Here is a 19,269-nt window from a genome sequence, read left to right as displayed (position 1 = left end):
TCTGTCCCAGCCCCGCACATTCCAGCAAGGAGGGAGGCGGGCAGGGCTCCCTCCGTTCTACCCAGGCTCGCTGGGATTCTCTGCGGCTCCCCAGGGGAAGGTGGCTCTGGGCCCTCGAAGCTCGTGTACTGATGCCACTGGCTGCGCCCAGTACAAAAATTAACCTGTCTCTGGCACGGGGTCCGCAAAGGCGCGGGACTACAACTCCCAGCATCCCCCCACGGGGCGGCACAGCCGCGGCGACCGCAGCCCGGGTGCCCCCCGGCCCCTTTTGCAGAGGAGCTCAGGCTGAAGGGGCGCGGGGGAGGGTGTCTTTGCGGTGGCCCTGAGCCCCCCCTCCCTCGCTGGCTCCCCCCAGGCTGGGGGGGCTGAGGGCGGCTCCCCTTGGCCTCTCCAGCCTGCAAAGGGGAGTTTCCAGGAAGTGGCCATATTGGATTCATTCAGCCGCATCGATCCGGGGAGAAGAGCGGGGCTCCGGCAAGGCAGTTTCCCGGCCAGAGACCCGCACCAGGACCCCCCGCTCCAGCCATGGCTGCCACGGACCTGGAGCGCTTCTGTGTGAGTGCGAAGCCTCGCTCGGCGCTGCCCGGCGGGGCGGGACCGGGCAGGGCGCTGGGGCTCCGGGCAGCGCGCCCCCAGCCCGGGCTGCAGGCGGGGCGGGAGATGATGTGTCACTCGCCGCTTTGTGCCGGGGCGCACGGGAAGTTTGGGGAAGACGCGCTGGAGGCGGCTTCCCCCTGGGGCCGCACCGGCAGCCGCTGCCCGCCTCTGGCCCCGAGGACGGAGGAGGGGAGCGCAGCCCGGAGCAGGGCTCAGCCTCCCCTGCAGGGAGCTTGCGGCCAGGGGTCCCGGCTCTCCGCCAGCCCCGGGGCGCGCACAGCCCAGCGCGCAGGGACGGTCCCTCTCTCCCGTGCCCAGCTGCGGCTCTCCCAGCGAGCCCAGGCCCTGCGGGCTGCAGGGTTGAGCCCCAGTTTGCGTGTAAAGCCCGGACCCGGGCTGGGCTCTGCTGCAGTAGGATGCTCTGGGACTCGGGCTGCAGGAGGGACAAGGGGAGGGGGCGGTGACAGCGGGGCGCCTGGCGTTGCTAGTACGCGGGGATCAGGAACTGATCCCCCGTTGGGCTTTCGCTGGGCGTGGGGAGTGCTGAGCTGAAAGAGAGGATCCGGGGCGGGGAGGTGATCAGGATAATGCCTTCAAGAAGAGGGCTTGGGTCTGTGCAGAGCTGGGTATTTGCAGACGTGTTGCAATGTTTAACTCTACAAACCCGAAAGGTTCTTCTGTTGCGTTTCGCAAGTTCTGACACAACAAAGGGACAGTCCCGCTGAATTTAGGTGGAAAGTCTCCATCCAGTAATGAAGAGCCAGACACTAGCAGGCTAGAAGGGCAGTCAGATCATTCTGGGCCCAATCCTGCCATTTTACCCTGAGCCCTCTCAGGCTCTGGGGAGAGTCACTCTGATACAATCTCAGGGGGCTGGAGATAAATATCCTTTGTTATTCTGCTCACGGTGTAAAGTACTGCTTGGCATGATTAAGGGTGGCAAAATCATGCCCTATTTGAACTTGTTCTGGGGCAAAATATTTGTAAGTACTATATTCTGTAATTCACATTAAGCACTACACTGCTTCTTGGGCAGTTCCATTTAAATCAACCCAAGGAAGACAAAATCTGGCCTTTAACTTGTGATGTATATTGTAGTGCTGATTCATTCTTTCTCTGTGTTACTTTTCATTTATCCCTATAAAAAGAATGTTAAATCCCTGTTTCTCCAGCCCCATGAGATGTTGCTGTTTTGTACAGCTATAAATCCTACTCAGTGTGTTCTACAACAAATAATTGTTTTCTTCAGAATAAAAGAAAAAAGCTGATTGTTGAACTCCTGTGCATGCCGTTATCTTATCTAGAATATAGCAAACGTTTGTTTAGTTGGCAGATGTGTTTGGCCCTTGCAAATCCTTAATTGTGTAAATGTTGGCATCTAAACAAGAAAGAAGCAAAGGATATTTCTATAACCAATCTTGTGGGTGCTTCTGGATGATACAATTAATTTACAGTTTGACCTGCACTTTTATAAACAAAATCAGCTATGATTTAGTGTGTGTCTTAATGTTAGGTTGGAAGTTTTAGAGAAACATTGCAACAGTTCTACAAATACCACTGCAATGTTTTGATGTGCTTGTTTTGAAAGAATAGATTACAGACCTGTAGGGAACAGGTGGGATGTTACATACATAAAATCACAATATAAAGTGTGGGTGTAGGCTCAGAGCCAAATGGCAGATGTTGGTATTGAAGCTTCATTTGATAGATGCAGAAATATACTTCCAGCAAACAAATGGTCACTCTGCAATGGATTTCAGGATGCTCTATACATTTCAGAAGAAAATTTCCATCCAGCCTATTGTATAGTTTCAATGTGTGGTTGGATGCTTAAATGATTCATAAAGATGTTTATAGTTTGTGAATACCATTGTCATGCCAAAAATGCTCGCAGAGGAAGTTGAATACTCATGTATTCATAGGTATGGATTTATATAGGGATGAGAAAAATAAATAAAGTGAGTTAAGGCCTTGTTTACAATAAGAATTGTTTGGATACCAGTTGTATGTAGATGTCTTGAAACACTGCCAAAGGCTTGCTCTCCATAGCTAATAGTATATTTTACCATAAAGAGTAATTGGCACAAAGAAAAATTAGCCTTATGCTTGAAGCCTTATGCTTTTTTAAAGAGTACTTATGTTTTATCTTTGTTCTTGAGTCAATGTACAAAGAATATTGTATAATAAATCTGAAACATGACTTAGGTGAGGAATAGAAGGGTGGCAATACATGTTGGATAATTGCTACCAGAAGTTGATCTGACAGAAATCTGTTGGCTTAAAGTTGTTTTTTTATTAAAATTGTATTGGAAGGGTACTCTACCTTTTGAGAACGGAAAATGTCTTCACCACATTAAATAGCATAGTTCCCTAAACTCACTGTTTTGCATTTTGATGTTGCTAAATAAATGGGTCTGGACGCGATGGTCATTTGAATTATAGACATGTCAGTTGTGCTAACACAGATAAGTTCCTTCTACTATTTTGTATCGCAAATCCTTTCTACAAAGAGTCTTCAGCTCTGCTTCATTGCTCGGCAACCTGGCATAAAATTTCTCAGCCGGAGAGTGAATTTTTAAAAGTGATACTTGGGCCACAGAGAGAAATTCCCTCTCAATGTAATTGAAAAACTGTAAATTGTTTAAAGTTCACATAATACAAGTCCAGCTTTGTTTTTTAAAATGAGATGTTTCAAGATTTTGTTGTTGTTGTTGAGGGGATGGGGTAGAAGTGGAGAATGGAAACAGAATCGTTTACATAGAATGGGGATGTAATTTTTTCCCGTTTGATATTTATGTAAGAATTTCTAGAACGTTAGCTTGCTGTGTATGTGTGACATTAACACTGACCTGGTTTAAAACGAATCAATAATAATTGCAGATAGGATCAAGCTGGAACACCAGATGCAGCACTCACTGAACCTCTGAGAAAACAGGGTTCATACCTGCCCTTTGTGGACTGAGCCTTTCTTTAATGATAAATAGTTGACCTTTAGGTAGAGCCAGATTTTCAAAAGAGCTTAGCTCCCATTTAGGCACCTACCTGAAGTGGCTGGATTTTCAGAAGAGATCAGTGCCCAGCAACTGCCATTGAAAATCTGTTCACTTCCTTTAGGTGCCTGAATGGTAACTGAGCTCTTTTGAAAATCTGGCCCTATCTAAAGGCCAGGGATGCCAGATCAGGTGGTCTCAGTATTGCCCAAGTGGCAGGAGAGAACATTTTATACTCAAAAGAAACAGGGAGGGGAGAACTAAAAATCTCACCGGTGTGGTTTCTAATTTATATTGGAAGAGCCCCGACCCATTTCCTCCCCATGTTGACAGTGGACCTGCCTAGATGCTCTGTTACATGAGACAACACCTATGGGTGATTGTGTGGTTAAAGTGTTGTGTTGTGAGAGCTGAGTCCTACACCCAGCTCTGCTACAGATGTTGTCACCTTGGTGACACACTATGGCACACTTCCTCAACTGTAAAGTTCAGATGATAATAGTTCCCTATTGCTAAGGAGCAATGAGGCTAATTTCTTTCAGAATGACTGTAACGCTCTAAGTCCAGAGTCCTTATTTACACAGTTAGCATGTCCTCAGATATACTGTGAGGAACATCATGGAAAAACCCTATATATATATAACTAACTTTCAAAAAGCAATCTGATTAAATACTTAAGGATTGTATCATGTAATGGTGCCATCAGTTAGTTGACACTGACACCTTACAATGTTACGACTCTTCAAATTAAGAATCTGTATTTAAAAACTCCCCAATTGCATACGTCTCCAATATAGTTCTCCACCATGGCTTAACAGCCCCTTCCAACACAATGAAGTTCCTTTGAAGTAGTACTATTAGAAATAATCAACAAAAACAAGTGAAAAGAAAATTCACCCACAGAAAGCTGCATTTAAGACTGCATTCATTCTAGGCTGCAGAACCACACCACCAGTGCTCAAGAGTGCTTTTGTTCTTGTAAATATAGTGCTTGTAAGAGATGTTGGCTTCACAGCCCTGGAGACTGTAGTCCTCTGTTGATCCACACAACAGTTACAGCACAGGCATTGGCAGCACTAGCTTTCTATCAATGTGCTCCTGCCCTGACCTGGAAGGACCTCCTCTACATAGGGGAGGCTAGTTCAGTCTCTGTGCCCATTACTACCCTGGTGTGTCTATTAACATGGTCAACAAATAAAAACCACCCAGCTGGTTTATGATGTGGATATCTCTCCCCTGGGAATTGGACTGAGACCCGCAGTTCATTTCATATAAATTACCAAATATCCATCAGATGTTACTGAGCTGGAATGCACTTGAACCAACATCCTATACATGAAAGATATTAATTTCATTATCAGTCCCCCAAGCCATCCTGTGCTTAAGAGGTGACACATGTGATTGATTGTATGCTGGCACAGCCACTGGCAGTAGTAAAAGGATGTCGGTATATCTGCTGGGCAGCAGCCAATCACCATGCGCAGGAAATGTGAGACGCAAAGCAGGAGGAGGATAACAGTGGCAGGGAAATGCAATGGGTCTGGAGAGAGTTAAAACAGGTGGGAGGGGAAGAAGTGGGAGAGTAGGTACTGAAGAAAAGGGGTAGAGTAAATGGAGCTCAAAATGGGACAAAATTTGGAGACCCACAATTAAAAATAGTCCCACTCTTTGCAAGGCCTTTGAAAGCCAAAGAGCCTGGCTAATTTCATTTCAACAAGTAACATAGTTTAGGCTAGGTCTACACTAGGGGAGGGGATCGATTTAAGATATGCAAATTCAGCGACGCTATTCGCGTAGCTGAATTTGACGTATCCTATTCAACTTACCCTGCTGTGAGGATCACGGCAAATCGACCGCTGCAGCTTCCCCGTCGACGGCGCTTACTCCTCCTGATGAGGTGGGAGTACGCACATCAATTCGGGGATCGATTTATCCGTCTAGATGAGACGCGGTAAATCGATCCCCAAGAGATCGATTTCTACCCGCTGATCCGGGCGGGTAGTGTAGACTAGCCCATAGAGTCTGATTAATCCACTAATACATTAATTGGTAGTTGCAAATGCAGTAAGTCACTTTGACCTTAACTCAGGCAGTCATGTGCCCTCACAATGACACATTAGTATGTGTTAGAGCCAATGTGTCATGCCTGATATTCAGCCTTAACAGTGAATGTTCGGGCATCTGTTGTCCTGTCAGTCCCCTAGGCCCTGGATTTTGAAAATGTCATCCCTAATCTATATGTGCAAATACTGTGACTGCACAGATTGGGGATTTGTGTATGCTGGAGACCAGTTGGAATAATAACCCAAGCGGCGAAAAGAAAACAAAAGAAAAGAAAAGAAAAACGTGATTGAGTCGCCGTCGAATTGCCGCCGAAGACTGAAGCAGAGCGATTGAGCTGCCGCCGCGAGGAGGAACCGAGGGAGTGAAGGCCCCTCCGCTGAATTGCTGTCGCAGACCCGGACATGCCGCCACGACAACGGACGGACTGCCGCCCCTTTCTATTAGTCGCCCCAGGCATCTGCTTCCTTCGCTGGTGCCTGGAGCCGGCCCTGATTTGCGCATAGGTATACCTGAGTTGTATATGCGGAAGGGATGGTGGAATTTTTGCTGCTAACCTCATGTGCCAGTTTGATTTTGGCAGACATTTAAGAGAGTCCAGTGATTGTTGCCTGTTGGAAAAACTATGAGCTCTGTTGTATTGTTGCCACCTGTTCATTTGTGTAGCTAATGACCACGAGGAACCACCAGGAAAAACCTTTAAAATATCTCTAAGGTTTCACCAGTATTGGATGAGTCTTGTGGGACTTTCTACATTGCCTTCACTGCTGTATTTGTTTAAACAGGAGTTTTCTCCATAACAGCTGGTATCCTCCTGCCTACTGCATGTAGTCACTTCACAGTCTGGTGTTTGAGATATCACAGTTCCTCTCCATGAAAAGGATTCTGCTGTCAAACACTGGTTCGTGTGGCCTCACAGAATGATTTGGGCATGAGGAACAGGCTGAGCATAGAAGGGAGAAAGCCGCATGTATCCAGTTTAGGACTGAACAGTTGCCAATGAAAAGGCCACTGTTGGGGCAATGCAGGCCCCGAACTTAGGTTGGATATTTTTGAAAATAACATTTCAGAAATATTCCCATGACTTAAACAATTCCAGTGGAAATAGTTTTTATTTGGATACAAACATTCTCCTGCAGATTTTATAATCCAGCCCATTGCAGCATTTTGCTAGGACTTGGGAGTCCTAGAGAGAAACTGACTAGTCTGTTCTTATTGTCCAACTTGAATGTTTACCTTTGACCTTGTGCTCAGTTTGGAAGAGTGAGATTATTCAAACAGGAACTTCAAAAAGAAGTGAATTTTAAAATTGGTAACAGATCAGGAGACAAGTGCAGCTGCAGATCTGCTACTCTGAATCGGAGTGTGCAGCATATTTCCTTCCATGCACTGGCTAGATCAGGGGTCGGCAACGTTTGGCACGTGGCTCGCCAGGGTAAGCACCCTAGCGGGCTGGGCCAGTTTATTTACCTGCTGACGCGGCAGGTTCGGCCGATCACGGCCCCCACTCGCCGCAGTTCGCTGTCCCGGGCCAATGGGGGCGGCAGGAAGCGGCGCAGGTGAGGGATGTGCTGGCCGCAGCTTCTTGCCGCCCCCATTGGCCCGGGACGGCGAACCGCGGCCAGTGGGGGCCGTGATCGGCCGAACCTGCCGCGTCAGCAGGTAAATAAACTGGCCCGGCCCGCTAGGGTGCTTACCCTGGCGAGCCACGTGCCAAACGTTGCCGACCCCTGGGCTAGATCTTCTAGCTGGGGTGTGTACCTGCCTGAGGAGGGAGGATGGGAAATTATCTCCCTCACTGTTCTCCTCCAAGTGAGGTTGGCACTGCTGGCTGCACTTCTGAGCCACAATCTGTCCCCAAGTGGCCTGCACAAGCTCATCCTTCTCTGACCCACAATCTGTCAGGCTACAAAAAAGAGTGTTTTAACTCTATGTTAAACAAATGTCTGCTGGAAAAGTATCAACTTTTTCAAATGCATTGCTGTTTCTGTCAGTGCAAATCCAATGCGTCTCTTCCTCCTGTAATATAGATACGTTCCTCCAAGTGGGAGTTCGGAGCTTCTTTTTAAATACGTGTGATCACTGCGAGCTCTGAGGTAGTGGGAGTAAGAACACACGAACTGGAGAATCCTAGAACCACCTGTCCCCGGCATGCCCTCTAGAGAAGCAATAACACATGCAAACCTGAAGAACAACTCTCTCTTTCTGGGACAGGGCCTCTTTTTTGGTTTGTGGCTGTGAGATGTCAGCGAATCTCCAGCATTGTGGGAAGTGGTAATGTTTTGGGAACTACACTACCTTTGGGAAGATTATACCAATCAGGAAAACTGGCCCTCGGTCTTTTCCTCCCACTGTACCTGCTGTTCCTGTTTCCTTCATCTCAAGGTTTGATGTACCCCAGTGGGAACTATGGGTGCCTACCGCCTCTGAGGATCAGGTCATTCCTGTCTGTGGAACTTTCTCTATCATGCCTGTTCTTTGCTCTTGCAATATTTCTTCCTGATAATCTCCCTATCCCTTTCCTGTGTGCCTCTTTGCTTGGAGTGGGAGAGGAGGAAATGGGACATAGTATGTGAAAAAACAGATTGATTCCTTCTGATTGTGCAATAAATTGAAGGAATCGAGTCTCATGAAACGGAGAATAGTGCCCCGTTCATTCAGGGCTAGGATATCTGCACCATATCACTTCCAACTTCATCAGTTGTGCAAGGGAGGAGTGAGAGAGTTTTGATTTGGGGGCTTTTAATTTGGACATTGGTCAAAGACATTTGTAATGATTTTTGACTGATAAAATACGTACAGGCATCTAGAATTTGAGTTGGGCCCATCTTAAATAAAACCAATAAAGTCTGAGGCAAAGGGACCCTGAAACAATGGGATGTTGGATAGCAGGAGCGCCCCATGCTATCTTGTAGAACAGCTTGAGAGCTGAGGAACTTGAGGAGAAGGTTCCGGAGAACAGAATCGCCCAAGTCTTGGGTCTAGGCCTTGAAGTCTCCCTTTCAGAAGCTTGCTAGCTGGCTTAAATAGCTGTGTAGGCTCTGAAACATGACAGACATTTTTGGGGTGGGGCAAAGAGTGAAGGGGTAGGGGTGACCAATATTCTTTGCAATGATGTTATAGGGAAACATTATTTTCTGGAAAAAATCTGGGTACAGGCCTGTCCCAACAATGGGATCTGTCAAGTTTCTGCCAAATATATTCCCTGTTGTGCTATGAACTCTCTTAAACTCCCAATCTAAATAGGATTCGGGGGAGGGCAGATTTGTCAGTACTTGGATGGGTGACTTTGTTTAGAAGTTGAAATTCCTTATTGTAGCCAAAAAGTGTGTGTCTCACACACATGAAATTTCAGATATGTCAAACAGCTACAGTAGAAGTTCCCATGAACTGTCGTGCCTTAGAACCAGAAACAACACCCCTGCTCTCTCCCACCCATCCGGCTCTGCACTAACTTACTTGGGAGCGGTTGGAGACGCAGGGAAAGATGAGAGAGTTTGTACAGAAGGCGCTCCTAGGTGCGTGGGCATGTTCCCCTCCTCTCCTGAGTTCTGACTGAACGATTACTAAATGACGTGTCACAATAAGCCCCTGCTTAATTACCACTGTATTATCTGACCCAGGAAACTTTAAACTGTGGATTCAGTGTGACATGTTCCCCACAACTGAATTCCATTTGCCCTAGGGTGTGCAAGGAACTCATATGCTGCCTTGGAAGTTTGAACTCAAGCTGAACCGTTCAATAGCAATAAAAGAGAGAGATCAAATCAGTCCCCAGAAAAAGGGCCCTTTTAAAAGGTTGTTAAATGATGTGTATTCCAACCAAATGCCCTGGTGAATGAGGGTGGAAAATTGTTGGACTCTAATCCCACCCTTTCTCCCAGCTCACTTCAGGGGTGGGCAAACTTTTTGGCCCGAGGGCCACATCTGGGTATGGAAATTATATGGCGGGCCATGAATACTCACAAATTGGGGTTTGGGGTGCAGGGGATAAGGGCTCCAGCTGGGGGTGCAGGCTCTAGGATGGGGCTGGGGATGAGGGCTTTGGGGTGTAGGAGGGTGCTCCTGGCTGGGACCAAGGGGTTCAGAGGGTGGGAGGGGGATCAGGGCTGGGGCAGGGGGTTGGGGCATGGGAGGGGGCCAGGGGTGCAGGCTCTGGGGGGCGCTTACCTCAAGCAGCTCCCAGAAGCAGCAACGTGTCCCCCCCTCCGGCTCCTACACGGAGGCTCAGCCATGCAGCTCTGTGCGCTGCCCAGTCCGTAGGTGTCACCCTTGCAGCTCCCATTGGCTGTGGTTCCCTGCCAATGGGATCTGCGAGGGTGGCGCTTGGGGCGGGGGCAGCGTGCGGAGCCCCCTGACTGCCCCATGCATAGGAGCAGGAGAGGGGACATGCTGCTGCTTCTGGGAGCCGCACGGAGGGGGGCAAGCCCTGGACCCGGCTCTCCGGCGGGAGCTCGAGGGCCGGATTAAAACGGCTGGATGCGGCCCCCGGACCATAGTTTGCCCACCTCGGCATACAGTATGGGTTCAGTGGGAGTTTTGCCTGAATAAGAACTGCAAGAATGGGCCCTGAGAGAATATTTCTGCTTTCTCCATCTTCCATTCTGCAGTATCACAGCTGAAAGGACTATGTTGAATTTCTCTTCTTGTGTTTCAGTTTTGCGGTTAGATGCTTTTTGAATTGTATTGACTCTTCAGATTAAAGGTATTTTGCAGCTTTCTAAAGGCCTCAGTTAATAGGATATGTAGTAGTCAGCTTATTAGCCTGATGATTTGATGTAGCTCTTGGAGCCAAGTGGTTATGGTGTATATGTATAGTCTTGCCTTAAAGGTTAGGTTACTTGTCGTCTTCCTGATATTTGCCATTAAGCATCAAAACACAACATACAGTAGTGGTATTTGGACTGCCTGAATTAGCAGCCAAAGAAAGAATAGCTTATCACTATAGAGAATAATTATATGAATTCAGAGAAATTTGGGCCCGATTTCTAGATGTTTGGGTACAAAATGTTGACATGGCTAAAACAGTTCCAGACTTCCATTCCATATAACCCCTCTGCTTTTTCTCTCCTCATTCCACCACCACAGCCACTTCCTTCCTTCTTCTGCCTATTCATGTATGTCTTCTCCTATTTTATCACTGTTAACTCCACCCTAACGTGTTACGTTTGTGTAGTATTGTCTGACTTTGTATTGTCTGGTCTCGCAGCTTTGATAAGCTGTCATTACATAATTCTATTGGGATAACATATGAAACACGAGGTATTTCGAAACCATACAAGCTGTAAATCATTTACCTTTTTGTACTTTTCATTATCTTTCTTTATGAAAATCAATAGAAAATGAAACTCATTAACACACAGAGGATTGTCCATTGGCTGGAAATGGAAATTTCTTGGAGGTACCGTGCGTTGGATTGTTGTGTCATGAGAACTGGAAACTAAACACAATGATGACCAGAATTAATTGGCTCTCTTAAGAGTAACCCCCTACCAAAATCCCTTTCTGCCTTGCCTAAAAAAAAGTATTGAATGATGGAATTCATTATAAATAGGCAAGGAATTCTGGAAACATATGCAGGAATTAGCCATGTTTATTTTAAATAGTAACTAAAACAAATAATCTTGGTGGCAAATATCCAGCATACAGAGTAGAGCAGCTGGATAATTACATAGTATGAATCAGAGTTATCTTCTCCTCTTTCGATGACACTTCCTAAAAAAATACCATTAACCTTTACCAAATCATTATGTGGTGTAGAATTGCCCACTAATATCTCTTTGAGGTTGTGGGGCAAACTTCTGCTTTCAGTTTGTCCAACAGTCATTCATGTTGCTATGGGTGGAACTTGGCAGTGTCTCTCATTCACTTGCAGACCCATTGCTCAAAGTAAGGAAAGAGGATGGTTGGGAGGGAAATGTGGTGTAGTGGTTAGACCAGGGGACTGCAAGCCAGCACTGCCACTGCCCTGTTGTGTGACCTTGGGAAAGTCACTTAGTGTGTCTAACTTGAGAGGGGAGGGGGAGGGCAGAGATAATGCTTATCCCCTTGCAGAGGGTTGTGAGGGTTAACTAAGGAGCTGTGTAAATACTATCTAAAAGACAAAAACTGAGGGTAATTTACTAGTTGGCTTGGTGTGGATATTTTTTTAAATAAGGAACTGAGGAAGAAGTATCTGTTCTAACTTTTGCCTTCTCAGTAAGAGGTTAGTTCATGGGGGAATGGAATTCTTATGCAGCTGAAGTGCTGAACTTTCTCATCCCTTCAAGGAAATGTCTTTCATTTTTGGTTCCATAGTTTCCTTCTGTTTCCACTGTTGTTCTTCATTCTCAAAGGCAAAGTTTGTATTTGCAAAAGACTTTCTATGTGGAACGCCTGGCTTGCTCATTCAGAGCCTGAATATATAGCTTATGGGTCCAAATACCAGATAAAACAAGAAAACACAGTGGTATATTTTAGTTTTGCTTTTAACATGGGAGAGGCATCTGAGCACAGCTCTATATGACATGATAGATATTGTATGCAGTGTGACGTAGTTGTGTTGGTTGCAGGATATTAGAGAGAGATGGTGGGTGAGGTAATATATTTGATTGGACCAAATTCTGTTGGTGAGAGAGACACGCTTTCGAGTTTACACAGAACTCAAAAACATGTCTCTCTCACCAACAGAAGTTAGTCCAATAAAATATATTATCCACAAATATCTATCATGAGGTATCTTCTTTCTTCAGTGCACACAGATGTCTCTAATCAATGGAGTTACAGGTGTACTTTGGGACCGAACCAAGGTCTGTTGTGTCAATGGGCATCTTTCCACTGACTTCAGTAAGCTTTGGGAGACAATATGTTCTGTGGTTCTTGCTTTCCTGAGTTGGTGTTCTGGGGCTCTGGGCCTGCTTGTGTCCCCATTGAAGACCATTAGAATTCTGCCACTGACTTAGCAGAAATAGGATTGTGCTCATTGTATGGGAAAGTTTAAATTAAAAACCAAGGCCCCCACCTTTTTGATAACTATTTAGAAAATAAAAGAAGCCTTCATGAGAACATATCTATTCAGATGAGGTTTTACAAAACTTGTTTTTACCCCCATACCTGAAGCTTGAGCTGACTGTTTCCTATAGATTGTGTTGCTCTACGTGGTTTTGTCTTTAAATCTTAAGCTGAATATTGTGGGGGAGTTTTCTTAGCATGTTTAAATGTTGTGTTCCTGAAACTGGATATTCTTTCCACTTATAGTTGGCCCAATAAAAGATGGGAGAGGCATCTGAGCGCAGCTTTATATGACATGGTAGATATTGTATGCAGTGTTATAGCCGTGTCAGTCCCAGGATATTAGAGTGACACGGTGGATGAGGTAATATCTTTTATTGGACCAACTTCTGTTCTCACCACCTTGTCTCTCTAGCACAGTGTTTCTCAAACTGGGATTGCCGCTTGTGTAGGGAAAGCCCCTGGCGGGTTGGGCCGGTTTGTTTACCTGCCCCGTCCGCAGGTCCGGCCGATCGCGGCTCCCACTGGCCACGGTTCACTGCTCCAGGCCAATGGGAGCTGCTGGAAGTGGCAGCCAAGTCCCGCAGCAGTGCTTTGAAGTGCGAGTGTGGTCGTGGTGCCAGACTCTACCTCCCTGGGGATTAGCTGGGGCACTGTTTACACTGGCGCTTTACAGCGCTGTAACTTGCTGCGCTCAGGGGGGTGTTTTTTTCACACCCCTGAGCGAGAAAGTTGCAGTGCTGTTAAGTGCCAGTGTAGCCGTAGCCTAAGTCCCTCGGCCCGCGCCGCTTCCAGCAGCTCCCATTGGCCTGGAGCAGTGAACCGCGGCCAGTGGGAGCTGTGATCGGCCAGACCTGAGGACGGGGCAGGTAAACAAACCGGCCTGGCCTGCCAGGGGCTTTCCCTGCACAAGTGGCGTCCCAAGTTTGAGAAACACTGCTCTAGCATCACTGACAGGCAGCCCAGATACGGCATTTTTTTTTGAAGCTCATGTGTGGCGCAGTCTTCTGGGTGTTCAGTGGCAATGACAAAACGTATGTCTAATCCTCCTTTAATTAATGTGATTAGACCTTGCAAACATAGAAACTGAATGACTAAGAGATTAGAAAGCAAATTTCCCTATGTTTTTTATCAGTTAAAAGGCTTAAAGGGGAATATAAGGCAGAGCTGGTCAGTTCATTTGTAGAAAGCTGAACTGGTGCTGTATTTGTAGGTAGTGTTTGTTCTTAGATGGATGTACAGTATATAAGCTGAGATGGGCAGCAATGTATACCGTAGCTGAAGTTTTACCTGGCACAATAAATGTTGCTTATAAAAAAAATTAACCCCTCCCCCCCCCCCCCGATGGTTATGCAAAGCGAATAGCAATCCACATAATTCTGTGAAGAGCTGCTCTGGGGGTGAAAGGCTGGTTAAGCGCAGTGGGAAACGGTAGAAGTGTGGGTATATAATACAACTGTTTGCTTCCAAGAGCTGAGGAAAGCGCTCTGATGTGCAGGCATATAGAAATCCAGGCTTCTAGATTGGTTCTGAGATTGCTCAGTTTTTGGTTTGCTATTTAAATATTGTTACAAGGTGGCGTGAGAAATCACACCACCATTTAGGCAAAGGGGAGCAATTTGGGAGTTTTGTTTGCTTAAGACGTGCAAAATTAGTCCTTAAATGGAGTTCTGTTTGTTAAATGAGCCTGTTAAATGAACTTACATAGCTGGGTGACCCTAGAAATCAAACCCAGGACCCTGGATTTAAACATACGGAAAACAGAGCCCTTTATTTCCTTGGGAGGTGCCTGGCTAGGGTAGTCCAGGATCAGGGACCTATGGTATAGGAAGGGCAATGTGAAAAATAAACAACAATGGACTGATTTGCAAAGACGTTGAACACCTGCAGCTCCCAATGACTTCTATGGGCTTTGGGGTTGCTATGAACCTCTGAAAATCAGCCCACAAACTTTCAGGGTGGGCGCAGTTTGTTTTCAACTTTTGCTAGTGTCACTTTATGAGCAGAGGAGGATCCAAACTCTGACTTTTCTTGCCTCTGCAATTTTAAGTCACCGTGTTTAATTTTATTTAACATAGATTTTGTTGTTCTGTGTTTGGTTCCTTTGATGACATTTGGTGCCAAGTCTGGGCATCTTGAAGCTGGGAGAGACATTGAATAATGGCATGAGTGTTCTGTGAAATTCTTGACATTCTTAAGAAAAGGGTTAAAATGGAAGGGTGAGGCTGGGTAGGGATTATTTTTCCTGTGTGTGATTTTTAATTCTGGAGAGTGCAGTGCAGGCCCGGAGCTTCGTTGCAGGCTTTGTTGTCGTGAGTTCTACACAACGGGAATCAAGTAAGATAGTCTCTTTTGTACAAAGAAATGCTATGGCTGTGATGTCAAAACTCAAATGTGAAATCTGCAGTGCTTATTTTGGAGCGTGCTTGTGGGCCTCAGTGGAGAACGAAATGCAAATACACTGTACAGTGCTGAGAACTTCGATGCAGGATAGTAAATATCACCAGGGTAACACCAACACTGAACTGGTAAGGAAGAGGTCTCGCAGAGCTGCCTAGAGGAGCCAGCTGTTAATATAGGGCCAGATCACCCCCTGCCCTCCCTGAGTTTCTCCATGTGTGGTTCTGAACCCCTCTCTGTGGAAGGCGGGGGGATCAGTATCTCCATGGCAGCATTCCCTTGTCTCTCTTGGCTGGACCCTGCGGAGGGCTCTTGTCGCAGTCTGGGAGCCTTGTGAAGGCAGAGGGACATAGTTGGTGTGAGCAGAAGGGGACAGAGTTTACATCCTCTCTTCCCCTGTCCTGTGGAGGATGTCCAGGAGTGGATGGTGTATGCCGGTTTTATACCTCTCGCCTTGCCAAGGCCATTTGTGAGAGAGGCCAAAAAGGAACGACACCAATAAATTATTAATCCAGGAAGCTTAAAATTCATCCAGATCTGTTCCTTTAGTGTAACTGGCTCTCTCTCCTTAGCTTCTGTGTCATGATCCTTCATTTCTGATGTCAATAATTTTCCACAATGAAAGTGAGTAGGGGCGGGGGGGGGCACTCAATTTGTGTGGGCCACAGGCAATTCGGGGAGTGAAATGTGTGACATCCTGTCAAATGAGGTGCACTTGAGAGGGATGCCTAGTGTTGAGCAGTTCTTTCATAGCCACAGACACATTGCACAAATAACCATGTTTAAACATTGTTGTGGGCCAGCTGTTTAAGAACATGGTTTCTGGCCTGTTTGGACCAAAACAAAAAAAGAAGGAAGAAGAAAGAAAGAAAAGTCCCTGTTAGGAAACTGTGTGTTAAACCTGGTAGAGCCTTTCTGCAGTGTGCCAGCTCTGCTGATTTTATCATGTCCCATGATATTTGGTGGTGTTTCATAAATCGCCAGCTTCTGGAGTCAGATGATTAGGTGAGAATCTCTGTTTTTATATGAATGAAAAGTAAGTTTCTAACCTTCATGGTTGCAGAAAAAAGCTTGAAAATTTGACCCCTTCAGGTTCAATATCAGAAGACCAATCCAAGGAAGGAAACCAAAATTTATTATTTTCAGAACCTCATTATTTTAATCAATATCCTGATTTGTAGGGCCTGACTCCTGATTTTCAAACGTTTGTGGTCGGGGATACTGCTTATGTGAGTAGTTCTGTTAAGGAGGGCTCCCAGAATGAACCTGATGATGAGCTGATGATGGCTGACATATTGTACCACCATGTCGACTAGATCTGTTCAGGGCTAGACAGCACAATTTATAAAACTCTGGGGGCCCAGTTGTATGTTAGCACCTCCCATGGTGGGAGAATGTCACCGAACCTTCAGCACAGGCACACCCTGAAAACATAAAGAGCAGAGAACTGCAGATACAAAGACATGCTTTCCTCTCTGCTAGCCACATAACCCAGCCAACTCCGTGCTGAGGCAAAAGAGAGAAACTCAAATGCAGCAGACTGCAATCATCATACAAATAATGAATACAAACCCCACGTTTAAATGCTCTTATTGATCCGTTGGACTTTTTCCTTTGCTTTGAAATACCAGGCCCTGATTCAACAAAACACAAAGATATGCTTATGTCCTACTGACTTCAGTGACTCTTCGGTGGGTGCTTAAGTGCTTAGCTGAATTGGGACCCAGTTGAGACTCAGGGCAGGTCTTCACTACCGGGGGTGGGGGGGTCGATTTAAGATACACAAATTCAGCTACGCGAATAGAGTAGCTGAATTCAACCTATCGTAGGGTTACCATATTTTGTGCCTCCAAATGGAGGACACTCCACGGGGCCTCGGCCCCGCCCCCAGCCCCGCCCATGCCCCCTCTCCAACTCCGCCCCCTCCCCAAAGTCTCCGCCCCCTCCCCTGCTTCCCGCGAATATTAAATTCGCGGGAAGCCTGAAGCTGGTAAGGGGGGGTGTGGGGGGAGCAGGCGCGGCCCAGGCTGGCCCCCCGGCGGCGCCAGCCTGGGTCGGCTCGGGCCCTGGGGTGCCAGCCCCGGCCGACCACCCCCAGCCCGCCCAGCACTGCCGGCCCCCGGCGGCCCAGCGCACCCCCCCCGCTATCCCGGACCGGCTCCCGGCCCCGCGCACCCCCCAGCGGCCCGGCCCCGCGACCCCGGACCGGCCCGCGGCCCCGCGCACCCCCGGCTCCCCGCCCAGCCCCGCGGCCCGGCGCACCCCCCCGCTACCCCGGACCGGCTCCCCGCCCGGCCCCGCGGCCCGGCGCACCCCCCGCTACCCCGGACCGGCTCCCCGCCCGGCCCCGCGGCCCGGCGCACCCCCCCGCTACCCTGGACCGGCTCCCCGCCCGGCCCCGCAGCCCGGCGCACCCCCCCCCGCTACCCCGGACCGGCTCCCCGCCCGGCCCCGCAGCCCGGCGCACCCCCCCGCTACCCTGGACCGGCTCCCCGCCCGGCCCCGCGGCCCGGCGCACCCCCCCCCCGCTACCCCGGACCGGCTCCCCGCCCGGCCCCGCGGCCCGGCGCACCCCCCCCCCGCTACCCCGGACCGGCTCGCGGCCCCGCGCACCCCCCCGCTACCCCGGACCGGCTCCCCGCCCGGCCCCGCGGCCCGGCGCACCCCCCCCCCGCTACCCCGGCTCGCGGCCCCGCGCACCCCCCCGCTACCCCGGCCCGGCTCGCGGCCCCGCGCACCCCCCCCGCTATCCCGGCCCGCGGCCCGGCGCACCGCCCGGCTCCCGGCCCGGCACCGCGCCCCCGGCTCCCCGCCCGGCCCCGCGCCTGGCCCGGCACCATGCCCCCGGCCCCGCACCGGCCCGGCCAAAGAGGCCCCGCCCGAGCCCTCCATCCCTCCCTCCCGATTTTCCCGGACATGCCCGGCTTTTGGGGATTTCCCCCCGGACGGGGATTTGAACCCCCAAAAGCCGGACATGTCCGGGAAAATCCGGACGTATGGTAACCCTAACCTATCGGAGCTGACTTACAACGCTGTGAGGACGGCGGCAAAATCGACCTCCGCAGCTCCCCGTCGACGGCGCTTACTCCCACCTCCGCTGGTGGAGTAAGAGCGTCGATTCGGGGATCGATTGTCGTGTCCCGACGAGACACGATAATTCGATCCCCGAGAGATCGATTTCTACCCGCCGATTCAGGCGGGTAATTGTAGACCTAGCCTCAGTATCACCTGCATGGCTATTAGATGTTACAGTTTTTTAGCATCACAAAGGTCAGGGAGTCTCCTCTCTTCTGTCTAGCTTTGTATCATCAATATCTCATCAGATGGTGAATTTTAATGCTGAGCATTCTGCTCATCAAGCCCCAGCTAACCGTGCTATGATTATCAACTGCCTCTATAAGAGTATGGATAGTTTACCTAAACCCTGCACAGATACTTGCTGTGCTGTCTGCCTCAGCACCTCTTAGCCATCATTAACCTGTCCTGCGCTATGATTTTACTACCTCTTTGATGCTATTATTCTCTAACTAGCGTTTTTACATAACGTCAAACTTGCTTGAGAGAGCGGTAATATATTATTTAATAGTGCTCAGCACATGGGTTCAGGGAAGGTAACGTTTGAATCTGTAAAAAAAAACCCTGGGTCTGTTGTGAATTTTAGTCTGAGCATTGCCAGTATCATAAAAGTGCTCCTGAAAGGTCAGACAGTGGCTTTGCCATTACCCCTCCTAATCTGCCAGGCCCAGTTAAAGAAGCTTTACTCCGTGAAAGTCTGCGGTACCTGCTGCGCAGCCCCTGAAAAGTGTCAGTTGGTGGGTGGTCTATTTAATAACATAAGAAAGGATTTAGTAAAGTGAAAGATGTAGGATCAGAATGGTAGAAACTTGAAAGAAAATCATCTGGCATATTATTGATATAGAAACTAGCATTAACTTTGAAACATTCCTGGTTGGAGCCAGGGGCTGGCACTAGGAGACCTGTGTTTTATTTCTGACACTGACTCCCTGTGCAACCTTAGACAAATCACTCAACCAACCTATGCCTCAGTTTCCCCATCTATAAAGTGAGGATAATAACATCTCTGTCTCTGTAAAGCACTTGGAGATAGTCAGAGGAAAGGGCCTTATGTGACGGACGGTCTGATCTGGTTGTGGGCTCTCAGTGCCTCCCAGGATCATGCCTTCCATGTACGGTAGTATTGTTGTAGTTATATTAGGGTTTGTATCCT

At 48.3% G+C, this 19,269-nt stretch overlaps 1 protein-coding gene across 1 annotated transcript in view; it reads left to right on the top strand.

The window, feature by feature from the left end:
* The first annotated feature begins 96 nt into the window (after positions 1 to 96).
* The window catches only part of SEPTIN8 (septin 8), a 66,019-nt gene continuing 46,846 nt past the window's right edge, over positions 97 to 19,269 (top strand). The window contains exon 1 of the mRNA XM_054036977.1: positions 97 to 558. Coding sequence (XP_053892952.1) covers positions 529 to 558 — 30 coding nt within the window. The 5' untranslated portion in view covers positions 97 to 528. The remainder of the gene's footprint in view (positions 559 to 19,269) is intronic.

This window comes from Malaclemys terrapin, chromosome 8 (genome assembly GCF_027887155.1).
Source record: "Malaclemys terrapin pileata isolate rMalTer1 chromosome 8, rMalTer1.hap1, whole genome shotgun sequence".
NCBI lineage: Eukaryota > Metazoa > Chordata > Testudines > Emydidae > Malaclemys > Malaclemys terrapin.
This window is presented reverse-complemented; position numbering and strand designations above follow the sequence as displayed.